The sequence below is a fragment of the Anolis carolinensis genome, chromosome 3, assembly GCF_035594765.1.
Source record: "Anolis carolinensis isolate JA03-04 chromosome 3, rAnoCar3.1.pri, whole genome shotgun sequence".
In the NCBI taxonomy this organism is placed as follows: Eukaryota; Metazoa; Chordata; class Lepidosauria; order Squamata; family Dactyloidae; genus Anolis; species Anolis carolinensis.
The window spans coordinates 278,379,867-278,401,773 of NC_085843.1; the positions used below are offsets into that span (position 1 = coordinate 278,379,867).

At 40.4% G+C, this 21,907-nt stretch overlaps 1 protein-coding gene across 2 annotated transcripts in view; it reads left to right on the plus strand.

Moving 5' to 3' along the window:
* Positions 1–21,907, plus strand: part of clcn2 (chloride voltage-gated channel 2) — a 110,273-nt gene that overhangs the window by 38,837 nt on the left and 49,529 nt on the right. For both annotated transcript variants that reach the window (XM_062976826.1, XM_062976827.1), the window contains exon 2: positions 2,285–2,441. In XM_062976826.1, coding sequence (XP_062832896.1) covers positions 2,285–2,441 — 157 coding nt within the window. The remainder of the gene's footprint in view (positions 1–2,284; positions 2,442–21,907) is intronic.

Here is a 21,907-nt window from a genome sequence, read left to right on the forward strand (position 1 = left end):
GAGCTGCAGAACTTGCAGACCGAAAGGTCCCAGGTTCAAACCCGGGAGCGGCGGGAGCGGCCGCTGTTAGCTCCAGCTTCTGCCAACCTAGCAGTTCAAAAACATGCCAATATGAGTAGATCAATAGGTACCACTCCGGCGGGAAGGTAACGGCGCTCCATGCAGTCATGCCGGCCACATGACCTTGGAGGTGTCTATGGACAACGCCGGCTCTTCGGCTTAGAAATGGAGATGAGCACCAACCCCCAGAGGCAGACATGACTGGACTTAACGTCAGGGGAAACCTTTACCTTTACCTACCTAATTTTAGGGTTAAAAGTATAGAATTTGCAGCTTGGGAGTATGATGAAGTCTCCTTCTCAGGAGGCTCTTAAACGAAAGTTGGATGGCTATCTGTCAGGAGTGCTTTGATGGTGTCTCCTGCATGGATAAGCCTTGGGTCTCTTCCAATTCTATGAGAGAAACATGAGTGAAGAATTATGTCCCTAATCTGTACAGGGCCACTTTGAACCAATAATGCATTCAGCCTATCCGTTCTTGGGCAGGACATTGCACCAGATGGGCCCTGGAAGTCCCCTTTCATCTCTTGGATGCTCCAGCATGTACTGTTAAACAGGAAAGACGTAACTGAAGAGTCAGTAGTTGCATTCAGGCGGTCCTTTTAGACCCTGCCAAGGAGTTAAGTGCCTGGCTTCCGTTCCTTTTTCTTTTCTCCAGGCTCAGAATATCAAAGAGCCAGGAAAAGTTAGCAAGGCAGGTGCTGTGTGTTTGTGTGTGTGTGTGTGCATAGGGTGGGAGAGACTACTAGGAAGATTAAAGTGGGTGACACATCTTTGTATGGAAGGAAAGCTGTGAAGCCTGATGGCTTCGGAAGTGCAGCCTTTGCATCCCAGGTCAAGAGTCAGGGTGGCTTACAGCAGTAGAAACAGACATGGCTAAAAGCTCACAGCACACACAACTAAAAAATAATCGAACTATGAACAAACAATAATAAAACCATAAAAACAATATAAACAACTTAAAAACATCCCAGGATAATTGAAATAAGCAAGTAGGTAAGATGTAAGAAGTAAGATGACCAGGGTGCATCTACACTGGAGAATTAATGCAGGTTGGCACTGCTGTAGCTGCCATGGGTCAATGCTCCGAAATTATGCGAGTTGTAGTTTTGTAACGTCTTCAGCTTCCTCTGCTACAGAGTGTTGGTGCTGTTGCCAAACTATAAATCACACAATTCCGTAGCCTCGAGCAATGGCAGTTACAGTGGTGTCAAGCTGCATTAATTCTGAAGTGTAGATGCACCCCAGGTTAAATCAGCAGACAAGGCTGAAATGGTTTTAACTTTCTTATGTGCACACTTTAAAAAGCAATAAGATTAAGGCTCAGGGTATTTAATGAGAAGCCAAGTTCTAACTTGGTGTCCAAAGGAGATCAACAAAATATGCCTTTGCTTGATGTTTGCTAGGTCCTCCCAGAAATTCTACACTTCGCTTCCACCAGAACTTATTGTAGAGTCTTATTGGAGGACCTAGCAAATTTCTAGAAAGGATATCTCTTTAGGATTTTCTAGGTCTTCTGTGGTTACATCCAGTAGAGTCCATTCATTTCAGTAAGGATTGCTATTGTCCATGGTTTCCTGTTTCTACAATAAGTTCAAGAACATACCCCTCACTAATGCTATATATCAGTCCTTCAAGTACTAGGTTTCCAGGTCATTTAAGACTTTGAATATTATCATGTGCACCTTGAATTCAGGTAGTGCAGTCCCTTAATGGTTGGTGTTATATGTTGAATATAAAATAGTATTTTAAATGCTATAAAACAGTCAGTTTGACCTGAAGCATCCATGACTCTAAATAGCAGATGTTGTGCATGTCATAGGGTGCAAGGCATCCTTCAAACCCTTTTCTCTCATCCTACCCAGATCCTAAATATACATGTGAACAGAGATTCTGGTGGCTCACATATAACTGGGATAGTGAACCTACTCCATGTTTGAGCACATACCTGGAAGGAACTATCCATAGTGCTGAATCTATCTTGCTGATAGGGATAACACCATAGTCAGCTCCCTGAAGGCAGATTCCATCCAGACAAAGTCATTGCTGCTAACTTTTGAACTTTCAAGTATTTCCCTTTGTCACTGGACCTTGGATCAATATTCACACTGTCTTGCAAGAGAAGGATCCATACTATCAATGGGTGATATTCCTTCCCAGATGATCCATCCTCTCCTTCTTTGCCAGGCAGTGCCCTTGACCTGTCTTTGTTGCCTCCTTGCTAGATGTATGGTCGCTACACTCAGGACCTAGGAGCCTTCGCCAAGGATGAAGCGGCACGCATCCGGCTGCAGCAAGAACGCTGGAAACCATCTCCGAAAGACCGACTGAGGCCCTCGGAGCTGTTGGAGTACGACCAGAGCCGCTGCACACGCTGTCGAAGTAAGGAGTCTGCCATATATTGCTGGGGGAGTGGAAGATATATGTGTGCTGGTCATTATTCAGATTTAATATCCCTGATCTGAAGTGCTTGGATTTTGGAATACCTTTATATACATATCCAGCAATACCCAATATAGGTTCTGTAGGTTTGTTCTTGGGCTGGATTTAAATGTAAGTTGGAACAGGTACATTTTTGAGTCTAACTCCAGCTATATGTGTGTGTGTGTGTAACACCTTTGGATCACTCTGTGGTTATTGTTTTGCTGTCTGTGTCTCTGTTCAGACTATTTCACTTCACTTTCTATCCCTGTGAGAATTGGATTTTGAAACATAGGCTTATTGTGGAAACAAGGCTCGACGATAAAGCTTCAATGGGAACACCTTTTCCCTGTGATAATAACTCTTCCAGGAGTAAATTTCCCAGTGAGATTTCTCTCACTTCCTGTTGTCTCACCCCTGTACTAAACTATGAATCATTTGTAAGTCAGATGTTTGCAACTCAGCACTGCCTGTTTACACATAATGAGATATCTTCGAGGTGGGACCCATGTCTAAACATAACATTTGTGTATGTTTCCTATATACTTTGTACACATAGCCTGAAGGTAATTTTATAAAATATTTTAAAATAGTTTTGTGCATGATGCAAAGTTTTTGTGCATTGAAAGCAAAGGTGCCACTATCTCAGTCACCCAGGTGAACACTTGGGGTTTTTGGAGTATTTTAAATTTTGGAATTCCGAATAAAAGCCGCTCAATTTGTAATATTATATCTTTTTAAAATCTGTGGTTATTAAGTGTCTATAGCCTCTTTGAATAGGACAGGTGAGCAAATCCATGTTCAGCCTATCATGATGAAAGCTGGGCTCAGTTTTTGTTTTGTGTGTGCATAAGGGTCATCCTTGCAGTGCATCTACATAAACTGTAAACATAGACACAAAAAGAATACCTATCGATGTGCATGTATGCATCTGTGTATGTAGAAACTCTGTGTGAGTGTGTATTACATAATAAGTGTAAAAAGTTAAGGAAGCTAGCAGCAAAATTCTATATAATGGGACTTCAGCATCCAAGTTTTTTTTGTCATTCAAAAGCAAGGAGCCACTACATATTTCTCATATACACAAAAATATGCAATATAGATCCATCATATATATGGATGTGCGAGTCTATATTTCTATATCTATATCTGTATCTAATAAGAGCCCCGGTGGTGAAGTGTGTTAAAGCACTGAGCTGCTGAACTTGCAGACCAAAACATTGCAGGTTCAAATCCCGGGAGCGGAGTGAGCGCCCGCTGTTAGATCCAGCTTCTGCCAACCTAGCAGTTCGAAAACATGCCAATGTGAGTAGATCAATAGGTACCGCTCCGGTGGGAAGGTAACGGCGCTCCATGCAGTCATGCCGGCCACATGACCTTGGAGGTGTCTAGGGCCAACGCCATCTCTTCGGCTTAGAAATGGAAATGAACACCAACCCCTATAGTTGGACATGACTGGTCTTAACATCAGGGGAAACCTTTACCTATCTGTATCTAAATATTATACACAAGGAATGTATAGCAATTTGTGATATACATTTGTACTCTCCAGCTATCATGAGCATTTACAAGGCTCTCTGTGTGATTCCAAACGTTGTAGTCTAAACAATAAGTATATCCAGGATCCAACCCAAAATTGGACAAGTATCTTCCAGATACATAGAACTCAAGCAACATAACTCTTATGGCTGACTCCACATCTGGAGTTGTCTGGGGAAAAAGAAATGCCTATTTTCCCCAAACCATTCCCCATGGCACTTGTGTACCACAGGGATGAGCAAAAAAATAAGCAGAAGCAAGAAGTGAAAGATCTTAACCTTTTGAATTGATTCTTAATACCCCACAAGTATTTACATGCTAAAACATTTGGCTGATAGAAGCTTTCAACGGTGGAATGGAATGGCATGAAAGATGGTTGTACTCTTTTTTTTTTTAAGCTGAGGTTTGTTAACACAACCTGGATGGTCACCTTTCAGGAATGCTTTAGCTGTGCATTTCCTACTCTGATAGTTAACCAACTATCAGAGTAGGAAATGCACAGCTAAAGCATTCCTGAAAGGTGACCATCCAGGACTGGACAATCCTTTGGGATGCCTTTCAGTACTATAATTCTGTGATTCTTTGCACCTTTGTTTTTCCTTGCAGAGGTCCAGGTATGCCCTGCTCTGCTGAACCTCTCCTTTCAAAGCTCCTCCTTCCTGCCTCCCTTGGGTTCCATTTTCCTCTTCCACCATCTCTCCTTTGAAGAACGTGCCTCCAGCAACTTCTAACAATAGGCAGAGTATTTGTGCCCTTTGCCTGACCAGCACAAGTTTTCTGGATAAATCCTAGGCATAAATAAAACAAGCAAAGCCTTTGAGCCAGCAGGATATACGATTTCATGCTCCTCTTTATTGGACACAAGGAGGAACACAAGGTTGGAAACATTTTATCCCAGTGTCTCCTGAGTTGGATGATTTGCCCTCAAAATCATTGGAATTCACAAGCGTTCTGTGATTTTAAGGAAAGCCCATTTTGACGACAGGATACTATTAAAAATGACTATTATCTCATGATATGTCCAAAGTAAAATAGTCCCAATGTAGTCCTTTTTAATAGTATCTTGTTGTCAAAATGGGCTTTCCTTAAATTCATTGGAAAAAATGATAAAATTCAATAGAATGGAAGGCAGTAGGAGAAAAGTAAAACCACATTGCAAGTGGATTAATTTCAGTAAAAGAAGCCACAGTCTTGAGTTTACAAGACTTGAGCACTGTTGTTTATGCCCAAGAGGTCTCTTACGCATAGTGTTGCAATAAGTCAAAGCTAACCTGGCAGCAAATAGCATCAACGAAGTCTAAAGAAACAGACTTTGCAGGTTATTTTTTGCCTGCTGGGAAGTGATTGATTTGATTTAGCTGGATTCACATCTCATCCTTCCTCATAACAGCTCAAGGTGGATGAATGAGGGGACTGCAAAATCAATACTTCTGTGTATACAAACTGCCAGCTTCCATCTACAGAAATCTAACAAGGGAATTGAGAACTCAGATACTAAATAATAATAATAATAATAATAATAATAATAATAATAATAATAATAATAATAATAATAATAATTGTTATTATTATTATTAGTGTTTATTAACAAAAATATCCTATGAATTGCTGCATAGATATGCATAAGAGACATGGGCTGTGCAAGAATTTGTGCAGAAAAGGAACAGCATGCATGAGACTGTGTGTATTTTCAAGGGACACATGTGTTATAGAAAACAAAAAAGAGCAAACGCAGAGCTGCTGGGTTGGGGTTTGGACTAGGCTGATGCAACCCAGTCCAGAGCATGGAAATGTTGCCTTTTATAGACTACATCTCCCAGAATCCCACAGCCAACATGGTCACTGTCTGGGTTGGCTGGAGGATTCTGGGAGTTAGAGCAAAAGAACTAATATTTCCAAGGCTTCCACAAAGCCAGAAGACTCTGCCTTAGCTTCTATGTCCTGCTTCCTTCTTGTTGCATGCCAGAACCATGCACATGCTAGGGACATTTTAGAAGGCAGCATCAGATCTCCACCTCTGCCCTAGGCAACCCAGTGTGTGTCTATATTGTAGAATTAATGTAGATTGGCACCACTTTAACTGCTATGGATCAATGCTATGGAATCATGGGAGTTGGGGTCTTACAAGGTCTTTAGCCTTCTCTGCCAAGTAGCAAACTACAGCTCCCAGGATTCCATAGCACTGAACCATGGTAGATAAAGTGGTCTCAGACTGCATTTATTCTCCAGTGTAGATGAACCTTCTGTCTATACTTTGTCTATACTTGTTCACTTATTCATGGCTAATGAGTCCTATAATCAGTCACCACATTAGAAGGAACGTAGTCTAGCAAGGGCAATATCATGGTGTGCTTTTCATAAAATTTACAAAACCAACTTCTTTTCTTTTCTTAGGACTACAAGTCCTAGGACTTGAGGACTTCAGGACTTGTAGTCCCAAGAAAACTGAACTGTTTAAACCTCCAATATTTCTGGCACTTTAGAATCATTCCAGCCAAAGAGTCTGTTTGCAAGATGCCTCCTCTCTTTCACACCTTTTGTCTTTTTGGAAGGGGGAGCATGCTGAATGAGGAGGACCAATTTGTACATAAGTTTCATACAGCCCTAGAGCCCTATATCTCCTTCATAAGCCCAGACCCTCCCTCCCTTTTCCCTCCTGGGTGGGTGGTGCTGGCCGAACACTCTGGTCAAAGTCCCCCTGCCGTTATTGTTCACGGGATCTTACTGTTCCGATGCCTTAAAATAGTTCCCTTAGCAACTTGTCGAGAGCGCGGCATGCATTGTTCTTGAGGCGAATTCTCTTGTTAAATGTCGCCGGCTCCCCAGGGCAGCCATATGAGCCTGAGCCCAGCTGTCCCCGCATGGCCCCGGGTGCGGCTGCCGCCTTTTCCCCTTATTCCCTCGCCCCGTTCTGTTGTTGGAGGCATCCACCAGCACTGTTGTTCTAAAGTGACATGTTTTCCTAACCCGACATGTGTCTGTTTGTTGCGTCTCCCTCTGGGCCCAGCTGTTGATGGCCTGTGGCTAATATAAGCAACGGGAAATGGAATGACCAGCCTCAAGTCTCCCTTTTAAAACTAATATGTGAAACTGACCTTTCCGCTAGCACCGACTGGCACAGGGCAAGAAGCCTCCGGCGCTTTGTTCCTTCATCTGTTTGGGGAGCGTAAAGCAGGTTGGTTGACTTGCATCTGGAAACACAGAATCATAGAACTGGAAGGGACCACAAAGGCCATCCAGTCCAGCCCCTTGCCATGCAGGAATGCACAGTCAAAGCACCCCTAGCAGATGGCCAATCAGGCTCTGCTTAAAAACCTCCAGAGAAGGAGACCCCCACCATGTTCTGAGGCAGCATCTTCCAGTGCCAAATTTATTTATTTAGGGTTGTTGTATGTTTTCCAGGCTGTATGGCCATGTTCTAGAAGTATTCTCTCCTGACATTTCGCCCACATCTATGGCAGGCATCCTCAGAGGTTGTGAGGATGCCTGCCATAGATGTGGGCGAAACGTCAGGAGAGAATACTTCTGGAACATGGCCATACAGTTCGGAAAACATACAACAACCCTGTGATCCCAGTCATGAAAGCCTTCAACAACACATTTATTTATTTATTTATTTACAACATTTATCACCTTCTCACCCGAGGGGACTCAGGGCGGCTTACAAAAATTGGCAAAGTTTAATGCCCAAAAATGCAATCATAAAAGCAAGACAATACATATAGATCCATTAATAACATTGTTAAAATACATTATAAAAACCTTAAAAACATATATATAATTAATTCCATTGCAAACAGCTCTTGCAGCAGGAAGTTCTTCTCAAGTATTTAGGTGGAATTTTTTTCCCTGCAATTTGTATCCATTGCTCCATTGTGTCCTAGTCTCTAGAACAGCAGAAAACAAGCTTGCTTCCTCCTCAGTGTGGCATCCTTTCAAAAATTTAAACATGGCTCTCATGTCCCCTTCCACACTTCTTTTCGCCAAGCTAAACATACTCAGTTTTAAACTACTGTTCATAGGGCTTGGCTTCCAAATCTTCAATCGTTTTGGTCGCCCTTCTCTGGACATGTTCCATCTTGTCCATATCCTTCTTGAATTGCATTGTCCAGAACTGGACATAATATTCCAGGTGAAGTCTGATCAAATCAGAATAAGAGTGGGCTATGACTTCTCTCAATCTAGACCTGGCATGGGCAAACTTCAGCCCTCCAGATGTTTTGGACTTGGACTCCCACAATTCCTAACAGCTTCAGGCCCTTTCCTTTCCCCCCTCAGCCACCTGAGGCTGTTAGGAATTGTGGGAGTCCAAGTCCAAAACACCTGGAGGGCTGAAGTTTGCCCATGCCTGATTTAGACACTAGTATGTAGCCAAGAATTGCATTGGATGTTGTTAGCTGATGCTTCACACTGTTGACTCATGGTCAGCTCGTGATCTGCTAAGACTCCTAGATGCCTTTCACATGTCACCCATCCTATATCTGAATGTCCATTTATTTTTATTGCCCCTGTGTAGTAGCATACATTATATCTGTCAAAATTAATTGTTTAAGATTTAGTCCAGCCTTCTAATCATGTTCAGTTACTTTATTCAGTTAAACTGCATTGAATTGCATTATATGAGTCTACAGTGCCATATAATGCAGTTCAATGCAGCTAAATTGCATTGTGAAACTGTATTACAGTAGAGTCTCACTTATCTAAGCTAGATTGGGCCGGCAGAACCTTGGATAAGTGAATATCTTGGATAATAAGGAGGGATTAAGGAAAAGCCTATTAAACATAGGTTATGATTTTACAAATTAAGCACCAAAACATGTTATGCAACAAACTTGAGAGAAAAAGTAGTTCAATATGCAGTAATGTTATGTTGTAATTACTGTATTTACGAATTCAGCACCAAAATATCATGATATATTGAAAACATTGACTACAAAAATGCCTTGGATAATCCAGAACCTTGGATAAGTGAGACTCTACTGTATATGGCTAGGTTGGGCACCCCACTGGTCACATTTCTCCAGGACATATTATCCTTCTTTGCCACCTTGGATACACTCAGAATTTGAAAACACATCTCAAATGGGCCTTTCACTACTGCACTGCTCAGTATAGCAATACTGGAAAGTTCAGCTGTAACAAAAACTTTCCTTCCAAGGCAGAGCCAACAAGAGTGTCTCTAGATTTGGTTTGTTTGATAGCTTTTTTTTCCTGAAACTGTTTCCATTTGATAATCACCTTCTATCTCAAAAGGTGTAATTATCATTAAGGAGTTTAGCCCATTTCTGCACTGAGTGCTGCTCTTCAACCTATGATTTAAAACTGTATCAACTCCCTCTTTATATTTACCTCTTAGGCAATGCGGAGGCCTCTGTCTGTATATTAAAAATTCTTTATTTTAAATTCTTAAGCAAGACATCGATGGATAAGATGCAAATAATTAAAAAGATTACTCCAGAAAACAACATAAAAATGGCCATTCAGGATTTTATTATTCTAGTGCTCAAATGATTATGTCAAAGCCCCACTGGGCAATTAAATGCAAACACAAATGCCTGTTATGGAAACACAAATTGGCTTCACTAAAATCAGTACTTCTTCAGAGAGTGCTATGGTTACTGGAGTGAAAACTGGAAGTGGTTTCAATACCTTGAATGGTTGTGTAGAAGATATTTCAGGAGATGGTGCTTTGCAACCAGGTAACAAGCAGCACCTGATATAGGGACTCATATGTGTGTATACCAGGCATGGGCAAACTTCATCCCTCCAGGTGTTTTGGACTTCAACTCCCACCATTCCTAACAGCCTACCGGCTGTTAGGAATGGTGGGAGTTGAAGTCCAAAACACCTGGAGGGATGAAGTTTGCCCATGCCTGGTTTATACACATATACACACAGAGGTTGGGTCTACACTGCCAAATAATGCAGTGTAGATCCATCACCTTTCCCCAAACCTTCATGTCTGTTGGATTACAACTTTGATTATCTCTAGCCAACAACCTGACATGGATGATGGGGGTTGTAGTCCAGCAGATCTAGATGAAATCAAGTTGGGAGAGGTTTATTCTTGATTTCAAGACTTTTAAGCAACCATTTTTCTCTTCCCCCTTGACCCAGTTGGTTGGAGAGCAGTGAAATTTGAACAACAGACTATGCCATAATCCAAATATAAGATTAGAGGAGGGTGCTGGGTTAACCTATTGGCCTTGAAGGTATGTATGTATGTATTTATTTATTTACAGTATTTATATTCCGCCCTTCTCACCCCGAAGGGAACTCAGGGCGGATTACAATGAACACATATATGGCAAACATTCAATGCCAACAGACAAACCACATACATTAGACAGACTCAGAGGCATTTTTTAACATTTTTCCAGCTTCATGATTCCGGCCACAGGGGGAGCTGTTGCTTCACCATCCAGTAGTGGCTGTACTTCCGCATTCCTTTCCTTGTGTTTTGCTGTCAGTTTTATGGTGTTGTAAATTAGCCTCCCGCATAAAGCGTCCCTAAATTTCCCTAATTGACAGGTGCAACTGTCTTTCGGGGCTGCATAGATCAACAGCAAGCCGGGGCTATTAATGGTCAGAGGCTTAACCCGACCCGGGCTTCAAACTCATGACCTCTCGGTCAGTAGTGATTTATTGCAGCTGGTTACTAGCCAGCTGCGGCACAGCCCGGCTTTCTTTTTCTTTCCAATCTTCTTTGTATTTTCAAAGAAACCAAACTCATTGTGAGGCAATAGGATTATTTAAGGTCAAGCAGATTGTCACAAAAGTGTGCAAGGTTTCGTGTTCTCCAGAACCACACAACATACTTGTTGCTGTGTGCCTTATGATGATCCTAAGGCAATCCTATCATGAGATTTTTCTGGAGCTGAGAGTATGTGACCTTCTCAGAGTAACTCAATGGGGTTTCCCAGCCAAGCACGGATTTAACCCTGTTCTTCACAGTCATAGGATGCATCTACAGTGAAGAATTAATGCAGATTGACATCACTTTAATTGCTATGGCTAAATGCTATGGAATCATGGGAGTTGTAGTTTTACAAAGTATTTCATCTTTCTCTGCCAAATAATGCTGAAGCCTCAGCAAACTACAAGGAACCTCTGGTGGTGCAATGGGTTAAACCCTTGTGCTGGCAGGACTGCTGACTTGAAGGTTGGGTTGCTGGTTTGAATCCAACCCAGGGAGAGTGTGGATGAGCTCTCTCTTATCTTCATGCGGGGACATGAGGGAAGCCTCCCACAAGGATGGTAAAACATCAAAACATCCAGGCATCCCCTGGGCAATGTCCTTGCAGACAGCCAATTCTCTCACACCAGAAGTGACTTGCAGTTTCTCAAGTCACAGAAAAAAGTGAACTACAATGCCCATAATTCCATAGCAATGAGCTGTAACAGTTACAAGTGGTATCAAACTGCATTGATCTTCCAGTGTAGATGTACCCATAACCAATCATGCTATGCTGACTCCATAATTACAATATACAGTAGAGTCTCACTTATCCAACACTTGCTTATCCAACGTTCTGGGTTATCCAACACATATTTGTAGTCAATGTTTTCAATACATCGTGATATTTTGGTGCTAAATTTGTAAATACAGTAATTACTACATAGCATTACTGCGTATTGAACTACTTTTTCTGTCAAATTTGTTGTTAAACATGATGTTTTGGTGCTTAATTTGTAAAATCATAACCTAATTTGATGTTTAATAGGCTTCTCCTTAATCCCTCCTTATTATCCAACATATTCACTTATCCAACATTCTGCTGGCCCGTTTATGTTGGATAAGTGAGACTCTACTGTAGTTACATACAATATAGACTATGCAATTGGCCCTCCATTTCTATGGGTGCTGGATCCACAGATTCAACTGTTCACAGCTTGAAAAATAACTTTTAAAAAACCAAATTCCAAAAAGCCAACCTTGATTTTGACATTTTTATTATGGACACCAAGTTACTTTACCACTAAATATAATGGAGCATGAGCATCCACAGGTTTTGGCATCAGCAGAAGGTCCTGGAATCAATATCCAGTGGATACCAATGGCCCATTGTATATATTTGTTACATACAGCATTCAATTTCATTACGATATAACATAGTTACACATGTGTGAATCTAACTCATAATATTCCAAATGGCTAACAGGTTGCCAGTCACCTATAAATACAGTAAGGTAAAGGTAAAAGTTTTCCCCTGACATTAAGTCTAGTCGTATCCGACTCTGAGGGTTGGTGCTCGTCTCTGTTTCTAAGCCAAAGAGCCGGCGTTGTCCGTAGACACCTCCAAGGTCATGTGGCTGGCATGACTGCATGGGAGCGCCGTTAATAAATACAGTATTAGATCTTTATTTGGTCCTTTTAAGAGATTTTGCATATCATTTCCCTATATGTGAAAATGTTTTTTTAAAACCTTGATTTTTAAGGCATTTTATATTTTTAAAGAAACACTGTGCTTCAGCGTGAAGCACCAGCATCAGTCACAGATTTAATAGAGATGAAAGCGTGCAACTGCTGGGCTGAAAAGCCTCAAGAAGAGAAGCAAACACCAGCCGCCACCTGGGCCCAGTGGTCAGTGAAAGCCCCGCTGACCAACAGCACAGCTTGTTTTAACTCTTTTGTAATTTACATGTGGAGATGCAGTTGGCCCGTAAGCATTGCTGGCTTGATTTTTCTTCCTTGGAGTCTGTGTTCTTCTCATCCCTACTATTAAAAATGTAATTGGGGATAGTTTTACTGCAGGAAGAATTGGGAAGCCTTTTCAGAATTCATTGTGGACCCTCTGTCCCCATTCAACCAAAACGTAGTTGTTTGGGGGCCACAGATACCATATAACAGGAGTAACAGGTGACATTTTAAGCAGGTTTCAAAAACCCTTTACATAACATGGAAAGAAAATTACATCCCCCTGCTTCCAAGTTTTCCTCTTCCTCATCCTCTTCTTCCTACCACTATTCTTCTTCCCCTTCCTCTTGTTCTACATGTGTTCTTCCCCATCTTCCCCCTCCTTATCCTCTTAATAATAACAACAACAACACTTTATTTATAGTCTGCCCTTCTCCCCATGGGGACTCAGAGCAGATTACAGTATAAACAGATACAAACAAACATTCAATGCTTTGTTACAATGCAGTGACATACATACAAAGGCAAAGGCTTCTCCTTTCATTTCCGGCTCTGGAGGCGATGCTCATCTCTGGCTCTTGAGAGAGGTGCTCTTCTCCGTTTCCAAGCCAAGGAGCCTGTGTTGTCCTTAGACACCTCCTGGTCATGTGACTGGCATGACTGTTTGGAATGTCTTTTATCCCTTTTCCACCAAAGTGGTAACTATTTATCTACTCACATTTGCATGTTTTAAAACTGCTAGGTTGGCAGGAGCTAGGGCTAACAGCGGGAGCTCACCCCGTCCCGCTGTCACGCCCAGGGCAACGAGAGCACTAAGAACCGAGACACGGAGGCCAAAAGCTATCTAATATCTTTATTAAGGAAATATGTAAGAATAATAAAAACAAGTAGGGAATATAGTCCAATATAAGACCTTTCAGGAAAGGTCAGAAATAGTCCAAAATTATATTGTCCAATATTTTATATTAGAGTCCAAAGTTGTAAATCCAAACCGAAACACACTCTATTTACAAGCAATAGAATGGGGAAACGTCCAAATTCTTTCCAAAGTTCAGAGTAAGTCCACAGCAAAGTTAGAAACAAGGCTTGATTCTAAGAGCAAGGTCCAAGGCTGGAAACAAGGCAAGATAGTTCTTGAACAATTGGCTAGACAAGGCAAGACAAGGAACTGGAGTTGTGGACTTTGCGAAGTCCACACTTGGCTGGAACCACGAAATCACTCCCGAAGTAGATCTGTTGACTCCGCATGGAATTGTTCGTGTCGGGCAGTTTTATCCCGGTTTCATTTCTCTACAAAGCAGGTGTCCAGTTTCCTTTCCCAAGGGAAAGGAGAACGAAACACATCTCCCTCCAGATGTGTTCCTCCCTAGAGTTTCCCAGGGGAACATGGCTAATTAGCGTCTTGTTTAGCTGCTATTCTCAAGCTCCTCTGAACCTGCTCTTTCTCGCTCCTGCCCGCCGCATAGGACTGTTTCCTGGGAAAAGGAGGGGAGGCAGAGGGGAAGGCCTGGTCAAGGTCTTCCGTAATGGGCTCTCGGGAAGAAACATCAACATCAGGCATCTGGAAAGATTCCGGCTCTTGGTGAGCCGGCAAAAATCCTCTGTTTTCCTCCTCATCAGCCACAATGGCACTGGGATCAGGACTCCATGGCCCATGGGACATCACACCCGCGGATTCAAACTACCAACTTTGAGGTCAGCAATTCAACAGCAGAAGGGTTTAACCCATTGCACCACTGCAGCCTTTTTTCCCCATCTTCTTCCTCCCTGTCTTTGTCCTCCTCCCTTCCTCCTCTTCTTCTTCCCCTTCTTCCTCTTCCTTTCCATCTTCTGTCGAACCTCAGGTTAGCTTCACCTTGCTAAAGACATCAGGCTGCACACAGAATATAGTCTTTTGTAGTTTATTAGAAAATAGGCAAAAGATAGTTCATAAAAGGTAAAAGTTCAGTTCCAAAAGGTGGTTACAAAAACAAGGCTGTAAGCAATGAATCCATAGAAGCATAAGGCATGAAACGAGGTCCTTTTCAAAGAAGCCAAAGTCCCAGCAACCAGAATACATGCAGGATATACAATAATACGGGAAAGCAGACTTGGTTCTCGATTCAAGCGAGGAAATTGCTTTGACAAAGATCTCCCTTTCAGCAGACTGTTTTAATAGCATGACATGAAGGCATTCCTTTGCCCTTTGACCTCCCTCTTATTTGCTATTCTGAGGCTTCTACGCAACCTCCGAAATTCCAACCCCCGAAATTCCAACCGACTAGCCCCAGCATCAAGGACACTGAGCTCGTTAGTGTTATCAGGTTGAGGCAGAGAGCTACTCTCCCTTTATGTTTCTTGCACCTGAAAACTATCATCAGAAACAACATCATCATTTATTCCCATGGGAAAAATGCCCTGCTCTTCATCTCCCACAGCAGGAACACTCTGCACCTGAATCCCATAATTCCCATCAGAACCATCTTGAAACTCATCCTGAATTTGAATCCCATCATTATGCACTTGCATCCCAGAATCCTCATCAGAGTCACACAAAGGCAAAAGCTGAGTCACAACATCTTCTTCTCACCACCTCCTCCTTCCTTTTCTTCACCCCCTTCTTCTTCCTTCTTCTTACTCATCTTCCTCCTCCTCCTCCTTTCCCTTCTTTGACCTCCTCCTTTTCTTTTTCTTCTTCTTCGCCATCTTCCTTTTCCTCCTTCTTTCTCTCCTCCTTCTCCTTCCAGATTTTTGGCAGCCCATAATGACCAGGAGTAGGAAATAGCCCCCCAATGTGCTTCAGTCGCCCACCTCTGTCCTAAAAGAACCCCACCTATTCTGTGGAATTTATCAGAGAAAAACAAATGACAAGCAGTAAAATGCCAGAGAAGCTTAAAGCAGCTACCTTTTTCTCATGGAGGGGTCAAACCTCTGTACCAATGACAGTTAGCCCTCCACATTTGCAGGTTGGATGTTCTGTAGATTTGTCTATTTGTGGATCTGATTAAAATGTTCTCCATGGTAATCTCAATGTCCTCTGTTGAGACTTTCAGCAAAGGTTGGCCATTGAGACTTACTGGAGGACCTAGGGCCCTTCCACACAGCTGAATAAAATCCCACATTATCTGCCATGAACTAGGAATATATGGCAGTGTGGATTCAGATATTCCAGTTCAAAGCAGATATGATGGTTTATTCTGCCTTGATGTTCTGGGTTATATGGCTGTGCGGAAAGGCCCATAGAGAGAACAGCTCTGTAGGAATCTCTAGGGCCCCTTCCACACAGCTGAATAAAATAAAACATTATTTGCTTTGAATTTGAATATATGTCAGTGTGGACTCAGACAACTCAGTTCAAAGCAGATTTTCTGCCTTGATATTCTGGGTTATATGGCTCAGGGCCCTAGCTTCTCCAGTGCAGGTGTTGATCATTGAGTCATGCTAAAGGACCTAGAGGTTGCTGGAGAGGTATTCTCTCCAGTTAATAATAATAAATTTTTATTGATTAGCCCTTAGGTCATATCACAATACCAGACCAAACAACAAGGCTTGATAAAACTTCATTACACTCTATGTAACAAGTTAGAATTAGACGCTTATAACAACTTATATTCTCTCCAGTGGTGTTCTGATAGTACTGTATATACTCGAGTGTAAGCCTATTTTTTCAGCCCTTTTTTAGGACTGAAAAAAACCCTCCTCGGCTTATACTCGGGTGAGGGTCCTGGTGGGCTTATATTCAGGTCAGCTTATACTCAAGTATATATAGTATATTTATTATTTTTACCTATTATTATTGGTATTGTTACATTTATTATTTTACTCTATTATTATTATTATTATTATTACATTTATTATTTTACTCTATTATTATTGTTACTTTTACATTTGTTTACTCTATTTTATTATTAATAATACATTTATTTTACTCTATTATTACATTTATTATTTTACTGCATTTATTATTATTATTACATTTATTATTTCACTCTATTATTATTAAAAGGATACATAAGCACATTTACATTGAAGAAGATGAAAATAATGATTTAATCAGAGTTGAACAGCCATATCTTAAATTACAGTTTGAAGTAAAGATTCAAAAGCATTTAAACTGATACCTCAATTAATGTAAGTTTATTGGTATCTGGGCTTATACTGGAGTCAATGTTTTCCCAGTTTTTTTGTGGTAAAATTAGGTGCCTTGGCTTATATTTGGGTCGGCTTATACTCGAGTATATACGGTAGTTTTGAAGAATGAAGGTTTCAGTGAAATACCTCTGGCTCTAGCACTACCTTGAAACATACTTCAGAGTCATTATCTTGTATTATCTTAATACAGAGTCATTTCCTTGTATTAAGGCAAAAAGAGGAAACTGATTCACTTTCTTGCATATGGGGTGGCTATTCAGTCTCCTCTATAATGAGTTGCTGACCTCCACTAATAAGTTTTTTCTAAATGCTTCTGGAAGAAACAATACTGTGGTTGAACTCAAAAGAAGCATTTTTATTAAAACCCTAATTAGAATTTGGAAAAAAAAATACGTATTTGACTGCATCTTCAAAATCCCCAAGGCAGCATAGCCAATGTTCATGCATGTTGCGGAGTTGTAATGGTTGTAGTTTCCAAGGTAATCTGCCTACTTAAGGGTGAAAATGGTTTAGTAGGCTTGAAATTATTTCAATCATGTTGAAGTGTTTTAAGCTATTCTACTTGATTATATTGGGCCCTCGGAGATAGAATGGCATATATTTATTATTTATTTATTTATTTACTACATTTATATCCCGCTCTTCTCACCCCGGAGAGGACTCAGAGCGGCTTACAAATCAAATGTATATACAATATATCATTAGCATAGCACAATATAAGCATTAAATTACTATATTGTACTATATCATTATATGGTAACATTATTAGTAATATTACATTTAATATAAAATATATAATTAATATTATTATATTATATTATTATTAGTATAATATTGTCTTACATTATAATATTATTATCAATATTATAAGTATATACAATATATTATATATTTATAAATTATTGTGTGTGTGTGTGTATATATATATATATATATATATATATATATATATATATGTAAAGGTTTTCCCCTGACGTTAAGTCCAGTCATGTCTGACTCTGCGGGTTGGTTCTCATCTCCATTTCTAAGCCGAAGAGCCGGCGTTGTCCGTAGACACCTCCAAGGTCATGTGGCCAACATGACTGCATGGAGTGCCGTTACCCTCCCGCCGGAGCGGTACCTATTGATCTACTCACATTGCCATGTTTTCGAACTGCTAGGTTGGCAGGAGCTGGAGCTAACAGCGGCCGCTCCCACCGCTCCCGGGGTTTGAACTTGGGACCTTTCGGTCTCCAGCTCAGTGCTTTAATGCACTTCCCCACATATATATATGCAAAATGCTAATTTTACACACACACACACACACACATATATATGTAAAATTAGCATAGCATGTTGCTATGGCACAGGAGACAAGATATAGATCCATGAATAAATAAATGTAGCTTTTCTAAGCGCTGACCTTTTTATAAGTTGCTCAGCCCCTCGTCACATATCGTCAGATTTAAGATACTATTAGATATTGCTGCAATGTGCCTTGGAAAAGTTGCAGATTGATTTGGACCACTGCTCCTAGGCACACATTTATATCAGTCTGGTCACTGGGTGTTTATAGTCCAAAAAAGTAATTTCTCTCTAATTCGCACCATAAGGAAATTGGGTTGCATAATTAAGAGATGCCTGTGCGCATGTTTGCTTGGTTATGTAATGACTGCCTGCCCAGAATGCTAAGTTGCCATCAGTGAGCATCATGTTCCACTTGGACAGGGCAGGGTTCTCCTTTGGGTGCATTGTTTGCAGTGACCCCAATCCGGCTCCTTCGTCAAACCCATTCATGGCTTTTGCCGCTTGAGTTGTTGGCTTGGCTGCCTCTGCCAAATCAAGCGGCCTTCTCCGTTTTGAATAGGCCCCATTAACTTCCTCAAAGTGGGGTTTGTTTCATGGAAACATCTAAAAATATTCCGTGAAAAAAGGCTCTGTTGCTTCCTGCCACTGGAAAAGTAAACATTGGTTTACAAAAGAAGGGGCTGATTTTGAACAGAGTTGCCTCTTCACATTTGCGGCATTGAATTTTGCAGATCTGATTATTCATGGATTTGATTTAAAACGTTCCTTCCATGAACCTCTAGGTCCTTCAGTGTGACAGTCAAATTCTTCCAGTCATGCTGGAGGACATGCAGATGTCTAGAGAGAATTAGTCATTAGTTTCATGAACACCCGGCCCTAATTCAGGTAGATTGTACTCAGCACTCCACCCCCAGCCCTGGCCGTATAGTCTGGTTTTTGCACAAGTCATGCCCAGCCCTCTTTAATTATAATTATGCCCACCATATTCCTGGTCACTGGTAGCCGAGGTTTTGTTTTTGTTGTATTTTAATGTTTTATACATTGCTGTTTTAATTGTTCAATCAGATTGTGTTATGTTATGTTTTAACTGTGTTTTAGTTGGAAAACTCTATTGTTTATTCTGGGCTTGGTCCCGCATGTATGCCCACCTAAGTCCCTTCAGGGAGTTGATGGCGGGGTATAAGTATAAAGTTATTAATAGTACTAGATAAAGGTTTTCCCTGACATGAAGTCCAGTCGTGTCCAACTCTGGAGGTCTGGAGTGCCGTTTCCTTCCTGCCAGAGCGGTACCTATTGATTTACTTACATTTGCATGTTTTCGAACTGCTAGGTTGGCAGAAACTGGGGCTAACAGCGGGCGCTCACTCCACTCCCCAGATTCGAACCTGCGACCTTTCAATCTGCAAGTTCAGCAGCTGAACACTTTAACACGCCTGGCCACCAGGGGCTCCTATTAATAGTACAGTAGAGTCTCACTTATCCAACATAAATGGGCCGGTAGAACGTTGGATAAGCAAATATGTTGGATAATAAGGAGGGATTAAAGAAAAGCCTATTAAACATCAAATTAGGTTATGATTTTACAAATTAAGCACCAAAACATCATGTTATACAACAAATTTGACAGAAAAAGTATTTCAATACATGGTAATGCTATGTAGTAATTACTGTATTTACGAATTTATACCAAAATATCATGATGTATTGAAAACATCGACTACAAAAATGCATTGGATAATCCAGAACGTTGGATAAGCGAGTGTTGGATAAGTGAGACTCTACTGTAGTAGTATTTATATACAGTAGAGTCTCACTTATCCAACATTCTGGATTATCCAATGCATTTTTGTAGTCCATGTTTTCAATGCATCGTGATATTTTGGTGCTAAATTTGTAAATACAGTAATTACTACATAGCATTACTGTGTATTGAACTACTTTTTCTGTCAAATTTGTTGTATAACATGATGTTTTGGTGCTTAATTTGTAAAATCATAACCTAATTTGATGTTTAATAGGCTTTTCCTTAATCTCTCCTTATTATCCAACATATTTGCTTATCCAACATTCTGCCAGCCTGTTTATGTTGGATAAGCGAGACTCTACTGTACTACTTTTTTCTCCCAAAGGCGACTTAGAGCAGCTAACACTAAAAACCACAACTGTGTAAAAGCCATAACATCGCCCTGGGAATCTCTAGGTCCTCCAAAACAATTCCAGTGGAAGGTGATCATAAAGTTGTTTTAACAATTTCTTTATTTGTGTTTTTTCACTTTCATAGAGCTCCTGTGCCCTTAACCCCAGAAAATGTATGGGTCTGATTGTACTTGAAATGACACCGCATCCCAGCATTCAATGTCCTAAGTATGAGGATTCTGCTTATGTATGGCAAATGCTAAGCTCTGCCATTCATCCTCAGATTTTGGATTGCAGGTCCCACAATCCCCACTTTCAAGAAAATTGGAAGTTGCAATAAAAAAAGGGATGGGGTTCCAAATAATTTTATATCATGCAGCTAAAGTAGAATCAGTGCTATAATTGTGTATTGGAAAAAGGCTACAGGAGCAACAATGAAATGTTTGTGATTGTTTTATTTATTTATTAAAGATATTGAAGATATTCCTCTGTTGTCTCCTTGCTCACAGGGGTGCCTGAGGCAATGAACCAATAAAAGCAACCATGCTCGTACAAAAATAAAACATTTAAAAACACATTAACATACAGCTGGCCCACTTCTTGAGGGATCAGTTACCTATTTTATATGCCTATATACTTGGGGTCACATAAACATTTCTTGGGCGGAAAGGGGTCACAAGTGGAAAAGGTTTAAGTAGCCTTGTCATAGAGAACATGACTGTGTGGGCCACATGTGGGCTGAGGGCATCAATGTCCATCCCTTTATTGAGTGAAGTTTATCTCAAGAAGGAAGATCGCTTTGGAGTCTATTATGGATATTTTTGCTTTACTCATTGTATCACCAGACTTGTGGCAAAGCTATTTTACTTGAGACATTAACTTAAACACTTTGGCCATTGCAAGGTCCCAGTTTAAAACATAAAGATAGCTCACCACCGAATAATATAAAGCAAAGACATATAACAACAAGCATACTACCAATGCCAAGAGCTCAATGATAAATGTCCAAGGAGCAAGAGTCTAAAACAGGGGTCCTCAAACTTTTTAAGCCGAGGGCCGGTCCACAATCCTTCAGACTGTTGAGAGGCCAGATTATCATTAGGAAAAAAAATACAAACAAATTCCGATGCACACTACATATGTCTTATTTGTAGTGCAAAAACAACAACAGCAACAACAAGAACAATGAAAGAACAATTAAAGAACAATACAATATTTAAAAATAAAAACAATTTTAACCAAAATACATTTATCAGGATTTCAATGGGTAGTGTGGTCCTGCTTCTGGCCAATGAGATAGTCAAGTTAATTAGGATTGTTGTTGTTGTTGTGTACCTTCAAGTCATTTCAGACTTTGGGTGAGCCTACGTCTAAAATTTATTTATTTATTATTATGTAATTATTTACTGCATTTATTTACTACATTTGTATCACACCCTTCTCACCCCAAAGGGGACTCAGAGTGGCTTACAAATTATATGTACATGCAATATATTATATTATTAGCATAACACAATATTAGCATTATATATTACTATATTGAACTATACCACTAAACTGTAATATTGGTAATATTATATGTAATATAGAATATATAATTAATATTATATGGTATTATTATTAGTGTTATATTGTATTACATTATAATATTACTATCAGTATTATATGTATATACAATATATTATATTATAAAACT